At 32.3% G+C, this 18,531-nt stretch overlaps 1 protein-coding gene across 2 annotated transcripts; it reads left to right on the top strand.

The window, feature by feature from the left end:
* Positions 1 to 11,968: 11,968 nt before the first annotated feature.
* Positions 11,969 to 18,238, top strand: LOC131635197 (pentatricopeptide repeat-containing protein At5g18950-like). Of its 2 annotated transcripts, XM_058905808.1 has the most exons (3): positions 11,969 to 15,989; positions 16,080 to 16,165; positions 16,903 to 18,238. In XM_058905808.1, the coding sequence occupies exon 1, from the start codon at positions 12,118 to 12,120 to the stop codon at positions 13,870 to 13,872; it is 1,755 nt and encodes a 584-aa protein (XP_058761791.1). In that variant the 5' UTR covers positions 11,969 to 12,117; the 3' UTR covers positions 13,873 to 15,989; positions 16,080 to 16,165; positions 16,903 to 18,238. The 2 variants fall into 2 exon arrangements, with proteins under 2 accessions (XP_058761791.1, XP_058761783.1); XM_058905800.1 differs by lacking the exon at positions 16,903 to 18,238 and having other exon boundaries at positions 16,080 to 16,358.
* The last annotated feature ends 293 nt before the right edge of the window (positions 18,239 to 18,531 follow it).

Genomic DNA, 18,531 nt, shown 5'->3' with positions numbered 1-18,531 from the left:
TCACACAACGTAGGACATTATGTATAATGTGTTGCTTTCTACTAAAGTGTCTTGATCATTTAGAGACGGGATGACTCGCAACTTGAAAGAACATCTTGCTTCACATGTTGCTTATAAAATGTTGCTAATCACATGTAATAACATGTTTGGATAACAATATCCAAAAAAATCCTTGAGATAATACAAGCCACCTTTTATAAACAGTTTGCAAATAAGGATATGTTTGAATAAAAACATTCAAACATTGAGACATATCATAACACATTTGTATATCAATTTACATGACACGACATTTCAGTTTACAGGAGGTTAACATAAGATACATATTTTATTCACGCTACTATAACAATCATACATAAGTTGCATATTTTAAAACAAAACAAAATATCATATATAAAATAATTAGTCATACATCCGTTGCATGAAATACAACTCAAGATACAACTACTTAGTATGTTGCATACTCTTGTTCCTAATTTTCCTCATATACATAAGAACACCACATGCCTTACTTAATGTCGTCAGTATCGGGTCCCAAATAGTGGTCCTTTAATACACATCTCCTCTAGTGAAGGCACCCTCGAATATAGTGACGATATTATGACATCTCGATAAGACGTCTACGACATGGACCACCTTTTCCTATCCCTCCTTTAATATCTCTTGATGATATGACCTTGGGGGATCTCCCTCTGGCATTGTTGTCAAATATGGATGTGAAACTTTAAAAAAAACATTAGCTCTAGTTGTGTATAGTATTCTATGGACTAAGAGTTGACATACTACATACATCCCTTAGTACCATATGCTCATGGTACTTCACAAATAGTTCATTAATATATTTACAAAGGACCGTGGAAGGAACAACCAAAATAGGGCCCCTGGATATATCCTACAAATATCTAAATTGCCTTAGTACTCGCTCAGGTAGATGAGGGATACTTAAGTTGAGATCCAAAAATCAACCATCTAAAGTACCAACAAAACTCCTTTAAAGATCGCGTCTAACGGTGCTCACCGTATGGTTGATATATGCATGTATAAATAAATATTCTTTCTTTTTTCGTGACAGACTTGTGCTTTGAAAGTGAACACAAACTGCGAAGGATGTTATGAGACTATAACCAAAATACTGAAGGAAATCGAAGGTATGTGTTTTTAACTTATTTGTATACTTTGTTTATTACATTTAGCAATAAAGCTAGTTTTTTTAGATCTAAGCTATAACTTAAATACCAAGGAAGGGATGACATATATTTCAGGCAAGATAAATTCATCTAAGATTATGAAGATGGTAACCAATCATGGAAATACAATGAAGCTTTGTTGGATGAAGAGTTTGAAACAATATCCACCTATGTATGTGTCTGTATGTTGCACGTTGTCTTACATATCAAAGAGGATTATACATTCCTTCTTATGCTACACCATGCCCTATTATCAATATTAGTACAATAATTATGTTCCCTTATATGGCCATCAACAACATGACTATTATCCTCCATAATAATTATAGAAGCTATGATTCAAATTTAAAATTGCTCTAAATCAAAGTTGTTGTTTGAAGGCAAATTTGCATCAATTTGCTCATGATTTTGCTCATGATTTTGGTAACAATATGAATGGTTTATTTTGAGAGTCAAAATATGCTCAAAAGCTAAAATATGTACATTATCAATAAATACCCCCGTAAGTGTCTACAGTTGTGTCTTATTTTATTCTAAGGGTATGTTTGGATTAACCGTGGACATAATTGATTCTAGCGATTGAGTTTGGTAGAATTGATTTTATCAGAATTGAGTTTAGTATAATTAATTTATGTTTGGATACATTTATGTAAAAGTGAGTTGAATAATAAATTACAATGTAAAAATCATCCAAAATCAATTATAGAGGCAAAAACTACAAAGTTGAGCTTCAAGTAGAATCAATACTAAAGACAGAATCAATTCTAGTTTTGTCTAACCAAACATCTTAAAATCACCCAAAATCAATTTTACCCCTCTAAAATTACTTTTGACCTTTTCAAAAATCAAATCAAATATGCCCTAAATGTTTGCTTCAATCTTTTCCATCATTTAGAAATTAGAACAATAGATTTATATCTCCTTTAAAATTCAAGATGCATGGTCAAAGAAGTAGTGGAAAAAAATTGTATTTCTAGATTAGTGTTATAAAATGAAGAGAAATAAGATAAAAGGGAAGAGAGAAAGATAGAATGATTTTGTATTACTTCATCGGTGTATATTTTACAATGAGATTGGTCCTATTTATAGAATAACATACAGACAATATAATAAATACACAATATTATAAATAAGGAATAAGATGCTTGGAAAACAATCATCCAATTATTCATAACACTCCCCCTTGGATGTTTGTTTTGGATATGCCTCGTTAAAACCTTTACTAGAAAAAACCCAGTGGGAAAAAAATATAGTGAAGGAAAAAGAGTACAATATCCTTTTAAAATAAACTTATTTCTCCCCTCAGCTGAATGTTTATTTCTCCCCCTCAGCTGAACAATTATTTCTTCGATGATAAAGACCATCCTTTTGCACTGAAAAGTCTTATGTAGTGCTAAAAGTTTCTGCATAATTAGATGAGCTTGTTGTTATTGTATATTTCACCGATCTTCATGAAATATTTGTACCACCACATGTAAATAAACAAATAACCTGTTTGTGATATACCATTATGCGGATCTGACAAGTAACGTGCATCTACATAGCCTGTTAATTCGAATTTGGATACTTTGGTATAAAACAGACCAATGTCTATTGTACCTCTAAGATAATGAAGTATATGTTTGATTCTGTTCCAATGTCTTCGTGTAGGTGAAGAACTGTATCTTGCTAATAGATTGATCACAAATGATATATCAGGGCGTGAATAATTAGCAAGATAGATTAGTGCTTGAATTAGACTAGGATATGGTACTTCAGGACCAATTACTTTTTCATCCTCTTCTCGAGGTATAAAAACAATCGTCTGCAAATCCCATGATCTAACATCGTAGAGGTAGACAACATACGAGATTTGTCCATCATATAAGAACATTTTAACATTTTTCTATATACGAGATTTTCTCATATAAAAATGTTTTAACTTTTTTCTATATAACCTTCTTGGTATATAAAAGTTTCATTTTCTAAATGTTCATTTAGTAAGGACTTTTTCTTTCCCAAGTCTTTCATCTCGAATACTTTCTTAAAATAATTTATAGCTTTTGGAATCTCTTCAGGAGTTCCAATAATATTTATGTCATCAACATAGATAACTATTATTGGAAATTCTTTTCCTAGTTTGTTTATAAAATACAAGGACAAATGGAGTTAATTGTATATCACTTTCTAAGCAAATATTTACTAAGACCGTTATACCACATGCGTCCAAATTGCTTCAGCCCATAGAGAGATTTATTCATTTTTTATGGAGTAGTTTCTCGAGATTCGAAATTATGTGTCTCTGATATATAAAACCCTTTAAGGAGTTTTATGTAAATGTCACTATCAAAACCAATCTTAGGTCTTTTGAAATATATTCATTTTGGCCAATTCTCACTTTGTCTACAATATTTAATAGACTTTGATTCATGATTTGTTCATTTTGACCAATTCTCACTTTGTCTATAATCTTTGATAGAATTTCTTTCATGATCCTCGTTATCATTTATCATATTTAGCGCTATATTGATACAAATATATTTCCAATATCGACTTTATTTGGTTATCTTAATTTCGGTTTCGTTTCATTTCATCCATGACATAATTTATCGAGATCTCTTTATTGCATATTTCAAGTACTTGATTAGTCCTTCTGGAACTAAAAGTAAATTATGTCAAAGTGCTTTTAAAATTTTCATATCCTCACTTGGGTCATCTTTAAATTTAGTTTATTTTCTAGGTAGAGGACTTTTAACATTGAAACCGACTTTCAGACCACGCTTCAGGCGCAGTTACAACTCATTTGCAATATTAGATTATTCAATAGAAGAATCCATTATGAGTGGAATATTGACAGCTGATAATTTATTTCATAAACTTTGCATATGAATAATATTTTGAACTTTTTGCTAATATTGGTTTGTAAAATGATCAAGACAACAATTTATTTTAAATTGTTCATTGGAACTTCTGGTTCACTCTTTAGATGCACAATCTCTCCCCCTAATATTGGAAAATTTAATTTCTCAATTAATAATCAGCCTACTGGGCTGCAATCAAGTATCCAATTGTTTGCTTAAATTATATCTCAAAATTGGGATTTATCTGAAATATATTTTTCCAATTTTCTTTCAAGACCCGTCTCAGTGTATTATATTGGAGCAATTGAAAACTACACAACACATCCAAAAGTGCACTTAGACGATAAGTATAAGGTTATTAACCTAAAATACATTATACATCAAGGAAGGAGAAATGTATCACAATGTGTTGGCATGATGCAGATAAATATCTTTATATTCATGTTTTGCGTGTTTCAAATATCTAATTTAGAATTTATAATCTCACAAGTATCAACCGTATAAATTAACTTTAGATGTCTAAAGAATGGATCTTCAAGTCCATTTTTTTCATGAACATATGCTATAAGATGTTCAATATTAATTTTAATAATACAAGTGATACTTAACAAAAAAGTTCTGAAAAATTCAGATATTGAGATCTTAGTCTGAGAAAACAATTTCACAAACGGCTGGTTGTGAGTAGACAATAAACATTTGCATCATATTTTAATAGATGCAATAATTAATGTCATCAATAACTCAATTTCTCATATTTTTTATTTTCGTTTAGAAACACACAAAATTTATTGGATTGAAGAAACTTCTGGTTCTTCAATACCAGTTTTTCAGTTCATAAACATATTCATGATCTTTTAGTCGAGAAAACAATTTCCCAAACTTCTGGTTGTGAGTAGACAACAAACATATGCATGACCTTTTAGTCGATGCAATAGTTAATATCATAAAATGTTTATATCGTCTACATGATTGGTGTATTGATTCACAATACCACCTTACATATGTTATATAAAAACTCAACTTATAAAATTTTAATTTTTTGTAGGAACATACAAAACTTATTTGATTGAAGGAACTTCAAGTTCTTCAATGCTAAATTTCGCATCATAATACATTTGAGATGACCCAACCGATTTTGCCAACAAAACACTTAAGTGTGATTTATAAACTTCTAGTTTACAATAATACATATATGTATTTTAATTATTCTAAATTGTTTGAATCAACCATATTATTATCTAATAAATAAATCTTTATAAACCATACATATTTTTATTTGATTTAATTGCTATAAATTAAATCTAAATTTATTTCATAATAATATTACTCAAATCACACACATTTATTCAAAAGTGTAAGTTTAAGAGTGCGCCTAAGAGGGGGGGGGGGGTGAATTAGGTTTTCAAAGATTTATCCGGTTTTTAGAATACTTGTACTTATTTTTGGTTAAGTGTTTGAAGGCTTTTGAATGGTTCTTTTCTTTTCTTGATAATAGTGATGAAAGCGGTAAATTGCGGAAAAGTAAAGAACACAATGATGTATACTGGTTCCCCTCACAATCCGAGAGTACTCCAGTCCCCTTTCAAACACGAAAGAGATTTTACTATTGTTAGATCTTTGTACAAGCCTATACTAAGACTCCTCCTACAATCTTCTAACAAAACCACCAAGAACAATCCTCTTGGATTTCAATAAGTCCTTAAGAGAACACCCTTCCTAAGGATACCTCTTGTTTCCAAAACTATGGACAACAAGGTTACAACTACCAAGAACAATCCTCTTGGATTTATCAACTTGATTATGAGAACAATCCTCTCACTAATCAACAACCCTTACTTCCAACAATCTTGGATAGCAAGTCAAAAATAACAAAATATATTTTGAGTAGAAAGTTGATGAACATATATCAATCTATAAGATTGATCTTCTCTTCCAATGACAATATTTCACAATTCTTAAAGTAATAGATTGCTCAAGTATTTTCTAGTTTGGATGATATGAAAGTGTGTAGAAAATATCTTGAAAAGATTGAAGAATAACAATGTGAAATTCTGAAAATTTCTAAGAGTTTTTTTGATTGGAAGAGGTGAAGAATGAATTTGAAATTTTGAGTATATATAGATGTTCATAACACCCCTTGAAATATCATAAGTTTCTGTAAATTAATCATGAACAATTGCCAAGATTAAAGGAAATGTTTCAATGAAAAGGTGTGTGGAAAAGGTGTAATGAAAGGATGCTGTTTTTCAGAAACGTTCAGCAAGCAATCGATTGCACCTTTGTGCAAATCGATTTGCACACCTTCTAACAGTCAAGAAATTCAAAAAACCTTCAGTGCAAATCGATTGCTCTAATGTGCAAATCGATTTACACAAGCAAAAACAGAAGCGCATGTAAAAACCTTCAGCAAGCAATCGATTTACATTAAGTGTAAATCGATTTACACTAGGTGAAAATGCATTTTTTGTTTATGAAACTTGAGATTTAAGAAGGAGTATGTTATGCAATTTTGGTTTGATTTTTGAGCATCTAAGACTTTAAGTAATTGATAATTATGATTATACCTATTCCAAAGAATCCATATCTTGAATCAAAGTCTTTTCACATGATGCTTTATTTTGAATATCATCTTTTCCTTCTTGTCATGTATAATTTGTCTTCATCAAAACAAAAGATCTTCCATTGATAATCTTGATTTCACATTCTCCCCCTTTTTGATGATGACAAACAACTTTCTTTTGTGCTTTGTAATTTCCGGAATTCTCCCCCTAAGATGCATAACTCTCCCTTAATTGAGAGGTAGATTACTTTGTCTTTTGTAAAAAAGATTTGTATCTACAAAATTTAAGAACAAGGAAATACACAAGCATAAAAAGTATAACACCTTTCTCCCCCTTTGACATTATCAAAAAGAAGGGAAAGATGGGTGAAAGATAATACATGTATCAAAGAAATTATTATTTCATTTACCTATGAGTTTTACCCCATGAGAGACTTCATCAATTATTCATCCTTGATGAACTTGAAGCCTATGTCACAAAGTTGGCTTTTGCTTAGAAGATTTTGCTTTAGTCCTTCAACATAAAGTAAGTCTTCAATTGATGTGAAATTTAGTACTTCAACTTTGACAATGCCAAGAATTCTTCCTTTAAGTTATTCTCCATATGTGAAATCACCCTTGGACTTTATAACTAGATTTGAAAGTTAGTTTATGTCTCCCATCAAAAGCTTAGAACCACCACTTGATAAAAACACCATAGATTTTAAGTGGTCCTCAAGCAAACCTACAAAACAAATTAAGTTTGATTTGGTACCCAATGTGCTTTGGGTCCATCATAGTTAGTTCCTTTCTTCACCCATACATAATGTCCACTAGGAACACTAAAGTTCCTTACATAACAAGCATTGGGTGTGTGACCAATAATACCACAATAAAAACAAGTAGGTTCAAAGTTATTTCTATATCTAGGAACATATGGTTTCTTTTTAGGAAACCTTTTAGGATGATGATGAACCTTTTGTACTTTATTCAATTTGTTGAATTGTTCACTTGTCTTCACAAAGATAGTTTTACTAGTACTTGGTTTAGACTTTGCATATCCAAGACCACTTTTATCATTAGGGAATCTTTGTTGCCTAAGGACACCTTCCAACCCAATTTGTCCTTTTTCATACCTTTCAAGGACTCTCTTTAATTGAACAATTTCAAAAGAAAATGATTCACAATTCTTGCATGCAACACTATCTTCTTGAACACTAATCATTTTTTCTTTGTCATCTTTTTCTTCTATTATCTTAACCTTCTCTTCTAAAGATGATATTATTTTCTTTTGAGATGAGATAGTTTTATAGAGAATTTTGCACTCATTTAACAATTCATTTATTGCATCTTGAACATCATTATCAAAAAGAGAAAATTCATTACTAACCTCATTGTCTTCATCATCGGAATGGTGTGTTGCTACCAATGCAAGATTCACATGTTCTTCATCTGAAGATGAACTTATTTCATTGTCATCCCATGCTACATATGCTTTCTTTGATTTTTTATCCTTATTTTTCTTGAAGTATTTGTTCTTCTTTTCAAGTTTAGGGCATTCACTTTTGACATGTCCTCTTTCTCCACATTCAAAGCATTTAATCATCCTTGTTGGTACTTCATCTTTAATGATCTCCTTTTTCTTTTCTTTTCTTAGAAATTTTTCAAACTTTTTGATAAACTCATTATCTTCTTCACTAGTGGATTCATCCTCTTGATTGCTATCATGATGCTTGACTCTTGTCTTCAAGGCAATATCTTTTGAATCTTTCATTTGAATTTCATGCGTTTCAAGTCTTCCGAGTTCTGTTTCATATTCTTGAAGTTTACCGAACAAGGTTGCGGAAGTCATCTTTGATAGATTCTTTTTCTCGGATATCGCCGTTACTTTCGGTTGCCATTCTCTTGTTAAAGATCTAAGCACCTTTAGATTTAGTTCTTCGGTAGTGAGAGTCTTACCAAGTGCCTTCAAGTGATTTGTCAAATGAACGAATCGTTTTTGCAATTCGAGAATAGTTTCTCTGGGCTTCATTCTAAATAGTTCGTACTCTTGGCTTAAGGTATTCAATCTTGATCTTTTAACTTCAGCGGTACCTTCATGAGTTTCTACAAGAGTATCCCAAATTTCCTTTGATGTTGTACATGTTGATATTCGGAAGAATTCATCCATACTAAGAGCACCATGAAGAAGACTGATCGCCTTTTTGTCAGCAAGAACTTTCCTTCTATCATCATCGTTCCATGAAACTTTAAGCTTTGTTGATTCAACACCATCGACGATAGTTGTAGGAACAAAGGGACCATTTTGGACTGCTTCCCATACTTCTTCTCCTTTTGCTTCTAAATGAGCCTTCATTTGGATTTTCCAAAAGTCAAAGTATTCACCACAAAATAATGGAGGCTTGTTGTTACTACCACCATCTCTAAAAACTGGATTCTGATTTGCGGAAGCCATTCTGGATCTTTAGGAACAAGTTACCTATAACTTGCTCTGATACCAATTGTAAGTTTAAGAGTGCGCCTAAGAGGGGGGGGGGGGGGTGAATTAGGTTTTCAAAGATTTATCCGGTTTTTAGAATACTTGTACTTATTTTTGGTTAAGTGTTTGAAGGCTTTTGAATGGTTCTTTTCTTTTCTTGATAATAGTGATGAAAGCGGTAAATTGCGGAAAAGTAAAGAACACAATGATGTATACTGGTTCCCCTCACAATCCGAGAGTACTCCAGTCCCCTTTCAAACACGAAAGAGATTTTACTATTGTTAGATCTTTGTACAAGCCTATACTAAGACTCCTCCTACAATCTTCTAACAAAACCACCAAGAACAATCCTCTTGGATTTCAATAAGTCCTTAAGAGAACACCCTTCCTAAGGATACCTCTTGTTTCCAAAACTATGGACAACAAGGTTACAACTACCAAGAACAATCCTCTTGGATTTATCAACTTGATTATGAGAACAATCCTCTCACTAATCAACAACCCTTACTTCCAACAATCTTGGATAGCAAGTCAAAAATAACAAAATATATTTTGAGTAGAAAGTTGATGAACATATATCAATCTATAAGATTGATCTTCTCTTCCAATGACAATATTTCACAATTCTTAAAGTAATAGATTGCTCAAGTATTTTCTAGTTTGGATGATATGAAAGTGTGTAGAAAATATCTTGAAAAGATTGAAGAATAACAATGTGAAATTCTGAAAATTTCTAAGAGTTTTTTTGATTGGAAGAGGTGAAGAATGAATTTGAAATTTTGAGTATATATAGATGTTCATAACACCCCTTGAAATATCATAAGTTTCTGTAAATTAATCATGAACAATTGCCAAGATTAAAGGAAATGTTTCAATGAAAAGGTGTGTGGAAATGGTGTAATGAAAGGATGCTGTTTTTCAGAAACGTTCAGCAAGCAATCGATTGCACCTTTGTGCAAATCGATTTGCACACCTTCTAACAGTCAAGAAATTCAAAAAACCTTCAGTGCAAATCGATTGCTCTAATGTGCAAATCGATTTACACAAGCAAAAACAGAAGCGCATGTAAAAACCTTCAGCAAGCAATCGATTTACATTAAGTGTAAATCGATTTACACTAGGTGAAAATGCATTTTTTGTTTATGAAACTTGAGATTTAAGAAGGAGTATGTTATGCAATTTTGGTTTGATTTTTGAGCATCTAAGACTTTAAGTAATTGATAATTATGATTATACCTATTCCAAAGAATCCATATCTTGAATCAAAGTCTTTTCACATGATGCTTTATTTTGAATATCATCTTTTCCTTCTTGTCATGTATAATTTGTCTTCATCAAAACAAAAGATCTTCCATTGATAATCTTGATTTCACAAAAAGAACTCTATGCAATTCAATAATTAAATAAATTTCATACAAATATAGAAACCACATTGTTACTAATTAAGCGTGATAGTCAATAAGGAATGAGTCAAAGTAATAAGATTGTATTCTTTAATTACTATAAGCTATAATTATATAATATAAATTAAAAATATATATCATTAAAATTGTTGCACCAAATGACATTAATTAACCAATATAAAAACTATCTTAAAATATCAAACACATCTTAATATTTGACAAAATTTTCTTAATTTAGAAATCTAATAGCACCAATAAAATATATATAACATTGACTAATTGATACATAAACATATTAAGTGATATATTATACATAACGTAATATTTGACAAAATTTATTCTAATAAAATATTTTAACACCAAACACATAGACAATGCCTCAATCATCAAAGATAATAATAAAAAATGATATAGTCAATCCTTTAGTGAAATATATAGATTTATAATCTCCAACATATAACAAATTATATTCTAACAATTTTAAGAAGTTTCTAACAGAGTCAAATGTTATAGAGAAAAAATTAGAATAATATACATATTTATAAACAATAATTTAAAATAAATATAATCAGCTTTCTAAAATGCGTTAAAATTATTAATTTATAAATGATGATCAAAGAAAAATATAAGCATTATTTTGAGATGCGTTAAAATTATTTGTTATAAACAACTTCTGGTATGACAATTATTTTATGAGCATATTACAATTTTTTAGATCAATATAACAAAAAATATTTATGGAATACTTCTAGGATATTCAATATTATTCTTTCAATCTTTCTCGAATTGGATAATATTCTTGATGCAATCATTTTGCAATATTATAGATGCAATCCTTTTGAGATTCGTTAATATTATAGATGCAATCCTTATGGGATTGTTAATATTATCCTTCATAGATGCTTTATATAATAAACTCATATTATCCATCAGGAATATTTGATAAGTTCTTCAGGAACTATATATAAACTCATTACTATCCTTCAGGGATATTTGTTAAGTTCTCCAAAAACTATATATAAACTCATTACTATCCTTCAGGGATATTTGTTAAGTTCTCCAAAAACTATATATAAACTCATTACTATCCTTCAGGGATATTTGTTAAGTTCTTCAGGAACTATATAATAAAATTTTTGTTTTGTAATCCTTCAGGGATTATTTGATAATTTAATAAGATATAATATTGAAACTCAATCACAATTTTGTTTTCATAAAAATAATAATATTTACAATCCTTCAAGGATGTTTTATAAATTCTCTAGGAACTATATAAATAACTCGTTTTGCTATCATCACTTATAAGTCTCAGAACTTCGTGCTGGTAACGTGTTATAAAATGAGAAATAAGATAAAAGGGAAGAGAGAAAGATAGAATGATTTTATATTACTTCATTGACATATATTTTACAATGAGGTTGGTCCTATTTAAAGGACAACATTCCGACAATATAATAAATAGACAATATTATAAATAAAGAATGAGATGTTTGGGAAACAATCATCCAATTATTCATAACCATTAGAGATTTTTCATGGTAATTATTGTAAAACAACACTGTAATTTTTTTTTCCTCGGCACTCACCGTCCCACACCCGAACACTTCGGTGGCATTAACGTTATCTCGTTCCACTCCGACAACAACCTTTGAGCTTCATTCACAAACTAATGACCATGTTACTGAGGAGAAGAGGAACCTCGTATTTCCGTAACCTCACCACAGAAACCAAACAAGGTGGTGATTATTCTAAAGATCAAAACTTTACTCATATTCTCAATCAAATTTGCACCATCACTCGAACTAAACCACGATGGGAGAATACCCTTCTTTCCCAATACCCATCTTTCAATTTCTCAAACCCCAATTTCTTCCTCCATTATCTCAATCACCAGAACAATTCCTTTCTCTCTCTTCGTTTTCTTCAATGGCTCACTTCTCATTGTGGTTTCTCACCTGATCTATCTTCATGCCATGCTCTTTTTGATGCCCTTGTTGATGCTGGTGCCTTCAAAGCTGCAAAATCATTGCTTGATGATTACCCTGGTTTTAATCCAAAGCCTGCTTCTTTGGAGTCTTACATTCGATGTCTCGGGAAAGGTGGAATGGTTGAGGATGCAGTTGATGTGTTTGTTAGATTGAAACAGGTTGGATTTTTACCTTCTATGTCAAGTTTTAATGCGGCTTTGTTGGCTTGTTTGAAAGTTGGGAGGACTGATCTGGTTTGGAAATTGTATCAACATATGATTGAATCAGGTGTTGTTGCTAACATTGATGTTGAAACTGTTGGGTGTCTTATTAAGGCGTTTTGTGCTGAGAATAAAGTTTTTGATGGGTATGAGCTTCTTAGACAGGTGCTTGAGAAGGGTTTGTGTCCTGATAATACTGTTTTTAACTCGCTTATAGCTGGTTTTTGTAAGGAGAGACAATATGCTAGAGTTTCTGAGATCCTTCATATTATGATTTCCATGAAGTGTAATCCGGGTATTTATACTTATCAAGAAGTCATTCATGGACTCTTCAAGAGGAAGAACGATGAGGGTTTTAGGGTTTTTAATGATCTTAAGGATAGAGGGTATTTTCCGGATAGGGTTATGTGCACAACAGTGATCAAAGGTCTTTGTGATATGGGGTTGCTTGGTGAGGCCAGGAAGTTGTGGTTTGAGATGATTCATAAAGGATTTGTGCCGAATGAGTACACATATAATGTGATGATAGATGGTTATTGTAAGATTGGTGATTTAGTTGAGGCAAAGAAGCTCTATGATGATATGTGTGATAGAGGTTATGCAGAAAATGTGGTTAGCTACACTATAATGAGTTCGGGTATGTGTTTGCATGGAAGGGTTGATGAAGCTCTGAGCTTGTTTCATGAGATGTCTCGAAAGGGTGTTGCTCGTGATTTGATTAGTTACAACTCCTTAATCAAAGGCCTTTGCCAGAAAGGCGAGCTAGTTAAGGCTACTGATTTGCTGCATGAACTTCTTGCACAGGGATTTGAGCCATCAGTTTCTTCATTTACTCCTCTCATAAAAAGCCTTTGTGAAGTTGGTGAAACTGAGGGTGCAATGAGGTTGTTGAAAGGTATGCATGATAGGCACTTGGAACCAATTGCTAGTACACATGATTATATTATAACTGGGTTATGTAAAGAAGGAAATCTTGCACAAGGTATGGAATGGTTGCTAAAGATGATGAGTTGGAAGCTGAAACCTAAGGAGCAGACCTTTGAGAACCTGATTGATGGTCTATCACAGAAAGATAGGGTAGATGATATTTTGATTGTTTTAGATATAATGTTTAGAGAAGGATATAGACTCAAAGAAAGCATAATTCATTCTTTGGTCAGTAAATTAAGCAAAGAGAATTTCCATTTTCCTAATTTGTGTTTGGAGAAGCTCGTAGAAAGAAATCAATGCAACTGATTTTGATTTTCTTCTCAAACCCATTTTCTTTCATGGGTTGTCTAGTATTCTTCACATACTGTGTTGTTAGTGGCGGTTTTCAAGGGTTGGGAAAAGGGTTGCGGCTGGTGTTGGGAATGAGACTAAGGAGAATTTACCAAATAGTACTTTGTTTAAAGTGGCAAAGTTTTGTTCTGTTGGTTTCTCTTCTTTCAATTTTGTTATTTTTCTTGTTAATTACTTTTAGTGGTATACTAGTGGTTGGTCAGAAGAAAAGCTCGATACTCTTTTTGATTTAGGTTTGAAAACAGTTGCTTAGTGTGTTGTTTGTGTTTGCTTTCATAAAGGGTCCTTGTTTTTCTTCAGTTCAAGTCAGAGAAAAAGAAGGTTTCCAGTTTTTCAGAGCTTTATGTGTCTTCTATCTCTTTGTTTCATGTTATTGCTTTGTGGTTTACATTGTTGTTTTGTATGAAAATCGCGTCGAGTTAACCGTTTAATGCATTGTTTCTGACGTGGTTTCGGTTAGACTTCTTCTAAGGGCAGTTATAGGCAGTTATGAGGATATTCCTCGGCTAGATAGTGGAGATAGTGTGGTTGGAGCTTTTCCAACTTTTAGAGAAAAACTAGAAGCTGATTGTGGTGCAGTCAATAGAGTAACCTCACTTAAGTTGGTTAAGTCAATATTAATCTCAGGGTGGAAAGAGCTTGTAATCATTGCTTTTCTTGCACTGTTAAACACTCTTGCCAGTTATGTCGGTCCTTATCATATCGGTTCTCTTGTTCAATATCTTGATGGAAAAAGGCTATATGAGAATCAAGGCTATGGTTTCTGCGTTTTTTCTTGCAAAGGTTGTAGAGTGCTTAACACAAAGGCATTGGTTCATTAGGTTGCAGCAACTCGGACTTCGTATCCGAGGACTGCTCGTGACTATGATATTTAAAAAAACCTTGACACTTTCATGTCAATCAAAGCAATGTCACACTTCTGGAGAAATAATCAATTTCATGACTGTTGATGCTGAAAGAGTTGGTATATTCAGTTGGTACATGCATGATATGTGGTTAGTAGTTTTGCAAGTTGCATTGGCGTTGTTGATTTTGTATAAAAACCTCGGACTTTCTTCTGTTGCTGCTTTTGTTACGACCATCGTTGTTATGTTGGCAAATGTTCTGTTAGGATCGTTGCAAGACAAGTTTCCAAAAAAGTTAATGGAGTCAAAGGATACAAAAATGAAAACCACATCTGAAATTTTAAGGAACACAAGGATCCTTAGTCTACAAAGATGGGAAATGAAGTTTCTATCTAAAATAATTGAGCTCAGGGACGCGGAACAAGGCTGGTTGAAAAAATTTCTTTATACTTCAGCCATAACTACATTTGTCTTTTTGGGTGCACGTACATTAGTATCCGTGATTACTTTCGGTACTTGTATGGTTATAGGGTTCCCACTTGAATCTGGGAAGATTCTGTCGGCATGCAACAATTAGGATTCTTCAGGAGTCTATTTATAATCTTCTAGATTTAATTTCAATGATAGCACATACTAAAGTTTCTGTAGATAGGATTGCGTCATTACTTCGTCTTGAAGACTTGCAGTCTGATGTTATAGAGAGGCTTCCTCGGGGAAGTTCTGATACGGCAATTGAAGTGGATGACGGGAATTTTTCATAGGATTTATCTTTGTCTAATCCAACTTTACAGCACAAAAATCTCGGTTTTTCATGGCATGAAGGTTGCGGTTTGTGGTACTGTTGGATCAGGCAAGTTTACTTTACTCTCTTATTTGCTCGGAGAAGTTCCAAAGATATCAGGTACCGTTAAGGTTTGTGGAACAGAGGCCTATGTTGCTCAATCGCTATGGATTCAAAGCGGCAAGATAGAGGATAATATATTGTTTGGTGAACAAATGGTTAGGGAAAGATATGAGAAGGTACTTGAAGCATGTTCCTTGAAGAAGGATTTGGAAATCTTGTCATTTGGTGATCAGACAGTTATAGGCGAGCGTGGCATAAGTTTGAGTGGTTGACAGAAACAAAGAATGCAAATTGCTCGCGCTATTTACCAAGATGCTGATATCTATTTATTTGATGGTCCTTATAGAGCTGTGGATGCTCATACCGGATCTCACCTTTTTGAGGTAACTCATTTTCTGTGTTGTTTATTACGTTCGATATAAAAAGCTGGCTATTTTTTTTAAGTGAGATTTTCTGTTTTTAATGTGTGACAGGAATGCTTGCTATGTGTTTTAAGTTCGAAAGCAGCTGTTTATGTAATCATCAAGTGGAGTTCTTACCTACTTCCGATCTTATATTGGTGAGTATTTATCATAATTGTATTATCATTTGTTTATGGAGGAGCTCTCGCATAGTTCATAATATTGGCTCAGATTTTTTTTTCAAACTCTTCAAATTGGAAGCAACTATTGGATGGCTTGGGCAATTGTTCATATCCAAACATCAATTCCATCAATTGCATAGAAATTACACACCATTCACATCATCATAAATACATCCGAATTCAACTTCTCATACAAGTATGGTTACAAAATTATGAAGCCTAATATCTACCATATCCATCATCATACAAACCCTAATAGAGTTAGAATCCCACCATTACCTTGGATTGAAGGTTACTCTAAGCTTCCAATGAGATTGCCGTAGTTCTCTGCACTTCTCTCTTTCTACGTTTTTCTCAAAATTTTCAGAATTCTAACATTTTCCCTAATTCCTCTTATTTTATTCTTTTCACTATTTTTCACTTTTACTAATGGGCTTAACCTCACACCCCTCACTAATACTACTATTAACATCATAATAGGTCCAATGTTCATATTCTCATTATTTATTAATACTAATTAATTAACCTCTAACAAAATAAAATAATTTTAAATAATTCATAATTTTATTAAATAATTCGCAAACACACCATAAAATAATTAGTTAAATAATCGGGCATTACAGAGCCCGACGGTGTTTTCTCGATTAAGTCTTGCTACAAATTGTTTAGTGAAAGCATTTCTGGTTCAAGTATCCCCGCGGGTGTGGTGGCAGGAATCAACCGAATGTGGAAGATAAAAGCTCCGTCTAAGTTGTCTTTTCTCGGCTGGAGACTTTTGCTAAACAGGATCGCTATTAAAGATCATTTGTTCAAGCGGAGAATCATTACGCGCATATTATGGACTTGAGCTGCGTTTTCTATGATTCGAAAATTGAGTCAAGAGCGCATCTCTTTGAAGATTGTGTGTTCTTGTTAAGAATTTGGAAGAAGGTGTATGATTGGATGGGCAATTTTTTTGAGTTGTCTATGGAGGAGTTTATAAACTTCTTTTTCCACTGTGAGAAGTTGAAGAGCAGTTTAAAGAGGAATATCGTTGCAGTTATTTGGCTCGTAACAGTTTGAAGCCTTTGGATATTGCATAACGAAATCATTTTTAAGGGGGCAGCGTTCGTTTTTTATGATTGTATGTCGGCTATTGTTCTAAGGTCGTGGGTCTGGTTATGCTCATTTTGTAAAACAATTGATAATTGTAACTTTTCCGTTTGGAATACTCTACCACTCTTTTGTTTTAGGTGGCCGGGGCTTTCCGTATTGTATTTTTGGATGGAATAACCCTTATATTTCGTGTGTGTTTTTTTTACTAAAAATAAAAATAAAAAAATATAATTTTAACGCAAATAATTTAGCCAAATTAAAGGTAACAATCAAACATTACATTTAATAACTTGTCCTCTAAAAATTCAACGGAATTCAAAATACATGTGAATTGTCTTGATATTTAGCCTTGAATGCTTGCAGATTCATCCATTACCAATTGGGTAATTTATATTGTCTTCCTCTTGTCTTCATATGCATCACTTATCGCATGGAAGACATGAAGAATCAAGACTTGCATATGCATCCCTTACCACTTTGAATGCTTGCAGATGCATCCATTACATTTTGAATATCAACTGCACATAAATTGTAAAGTCATTAGCAATGTGATATTATAAGTTTATTAGCAGAGTGAGAGAACGACATGAAGGATCAACATCACTTATATTATATAGTTGTCTCCCTATAAAGCATGAGAATAGCTATAAGACAATTATGAGATATATGTAGCTTTGCCTCTGAGTGAGATCCCTTGAATGCAAATCCCAAAAGAAAAATAAATTATGACTCACCACAACAATTCATATACCACAAACTTCAAAGTCTCAATGGTAATGAGAATCATTACTGAAGATAAAACTATGACTCACCTTATTTAATCAAGGAAATCATAGTTGTCTCAGGATTCTATATTAAGATTTCTTCGCCGCAAACATCCCTTTCAAATAACTGAATTGAAATGGCACCTTCTTTAAGTTACTCATCAAATTTCCACGAAAAATAAAAGCCATCTTCTGTACTAGATAGTCCCAACTCAAAACTTTATATCCTTTGTTGTATGTCTTTTGTATTAGTCGCTCACGAATGACATTTAAGAAAGGCTCATCCATCTTAGAATAAATTCGGACCTATAAAAGATTTTGCATTCAATTTATATTATATTTCAATAAAATATTATAGATATAAACACAAGGAAAAAGATAATTTCATTTAAAGCATCATATCAGAGATTTTGAAGCTCATGTAACATCTAAGCTGGATAAACAAAATCTACTTAAAGATTAATCATGAACTTCTTTAATTGT

Source organism: Vicia villosa, linkage group LG1 (assembly GCF_029867415.1).
Source record: "Vicia villosa cultivar HV-30 ecotype Madison, WI linkage group LG1, Vvil1.0, whole genome shotgun sequence".
Classification (NCBI taxonomy): Eukaryota; Viridiplantae; Streptophyta; class Magnoliopsida; order Fabales; family Fabaceae; genus Vicia; species Vicia villosa.
The sequence above is the reverse complement of the archived record's forward strand: the minus strand, read 5'-3'. Positions and strand labels throughout refer to the sequence as shown.

Bases quoted from the DNA above. Each gene is read 5' to 3' on its own strand.
- LOC131635197 (XM_058905808.1), top strand. From the start codon at position 12,118: ATGACCATGTTACTGAGGAGAAGAGGAACCTCGTATTTCCGTAACCTC.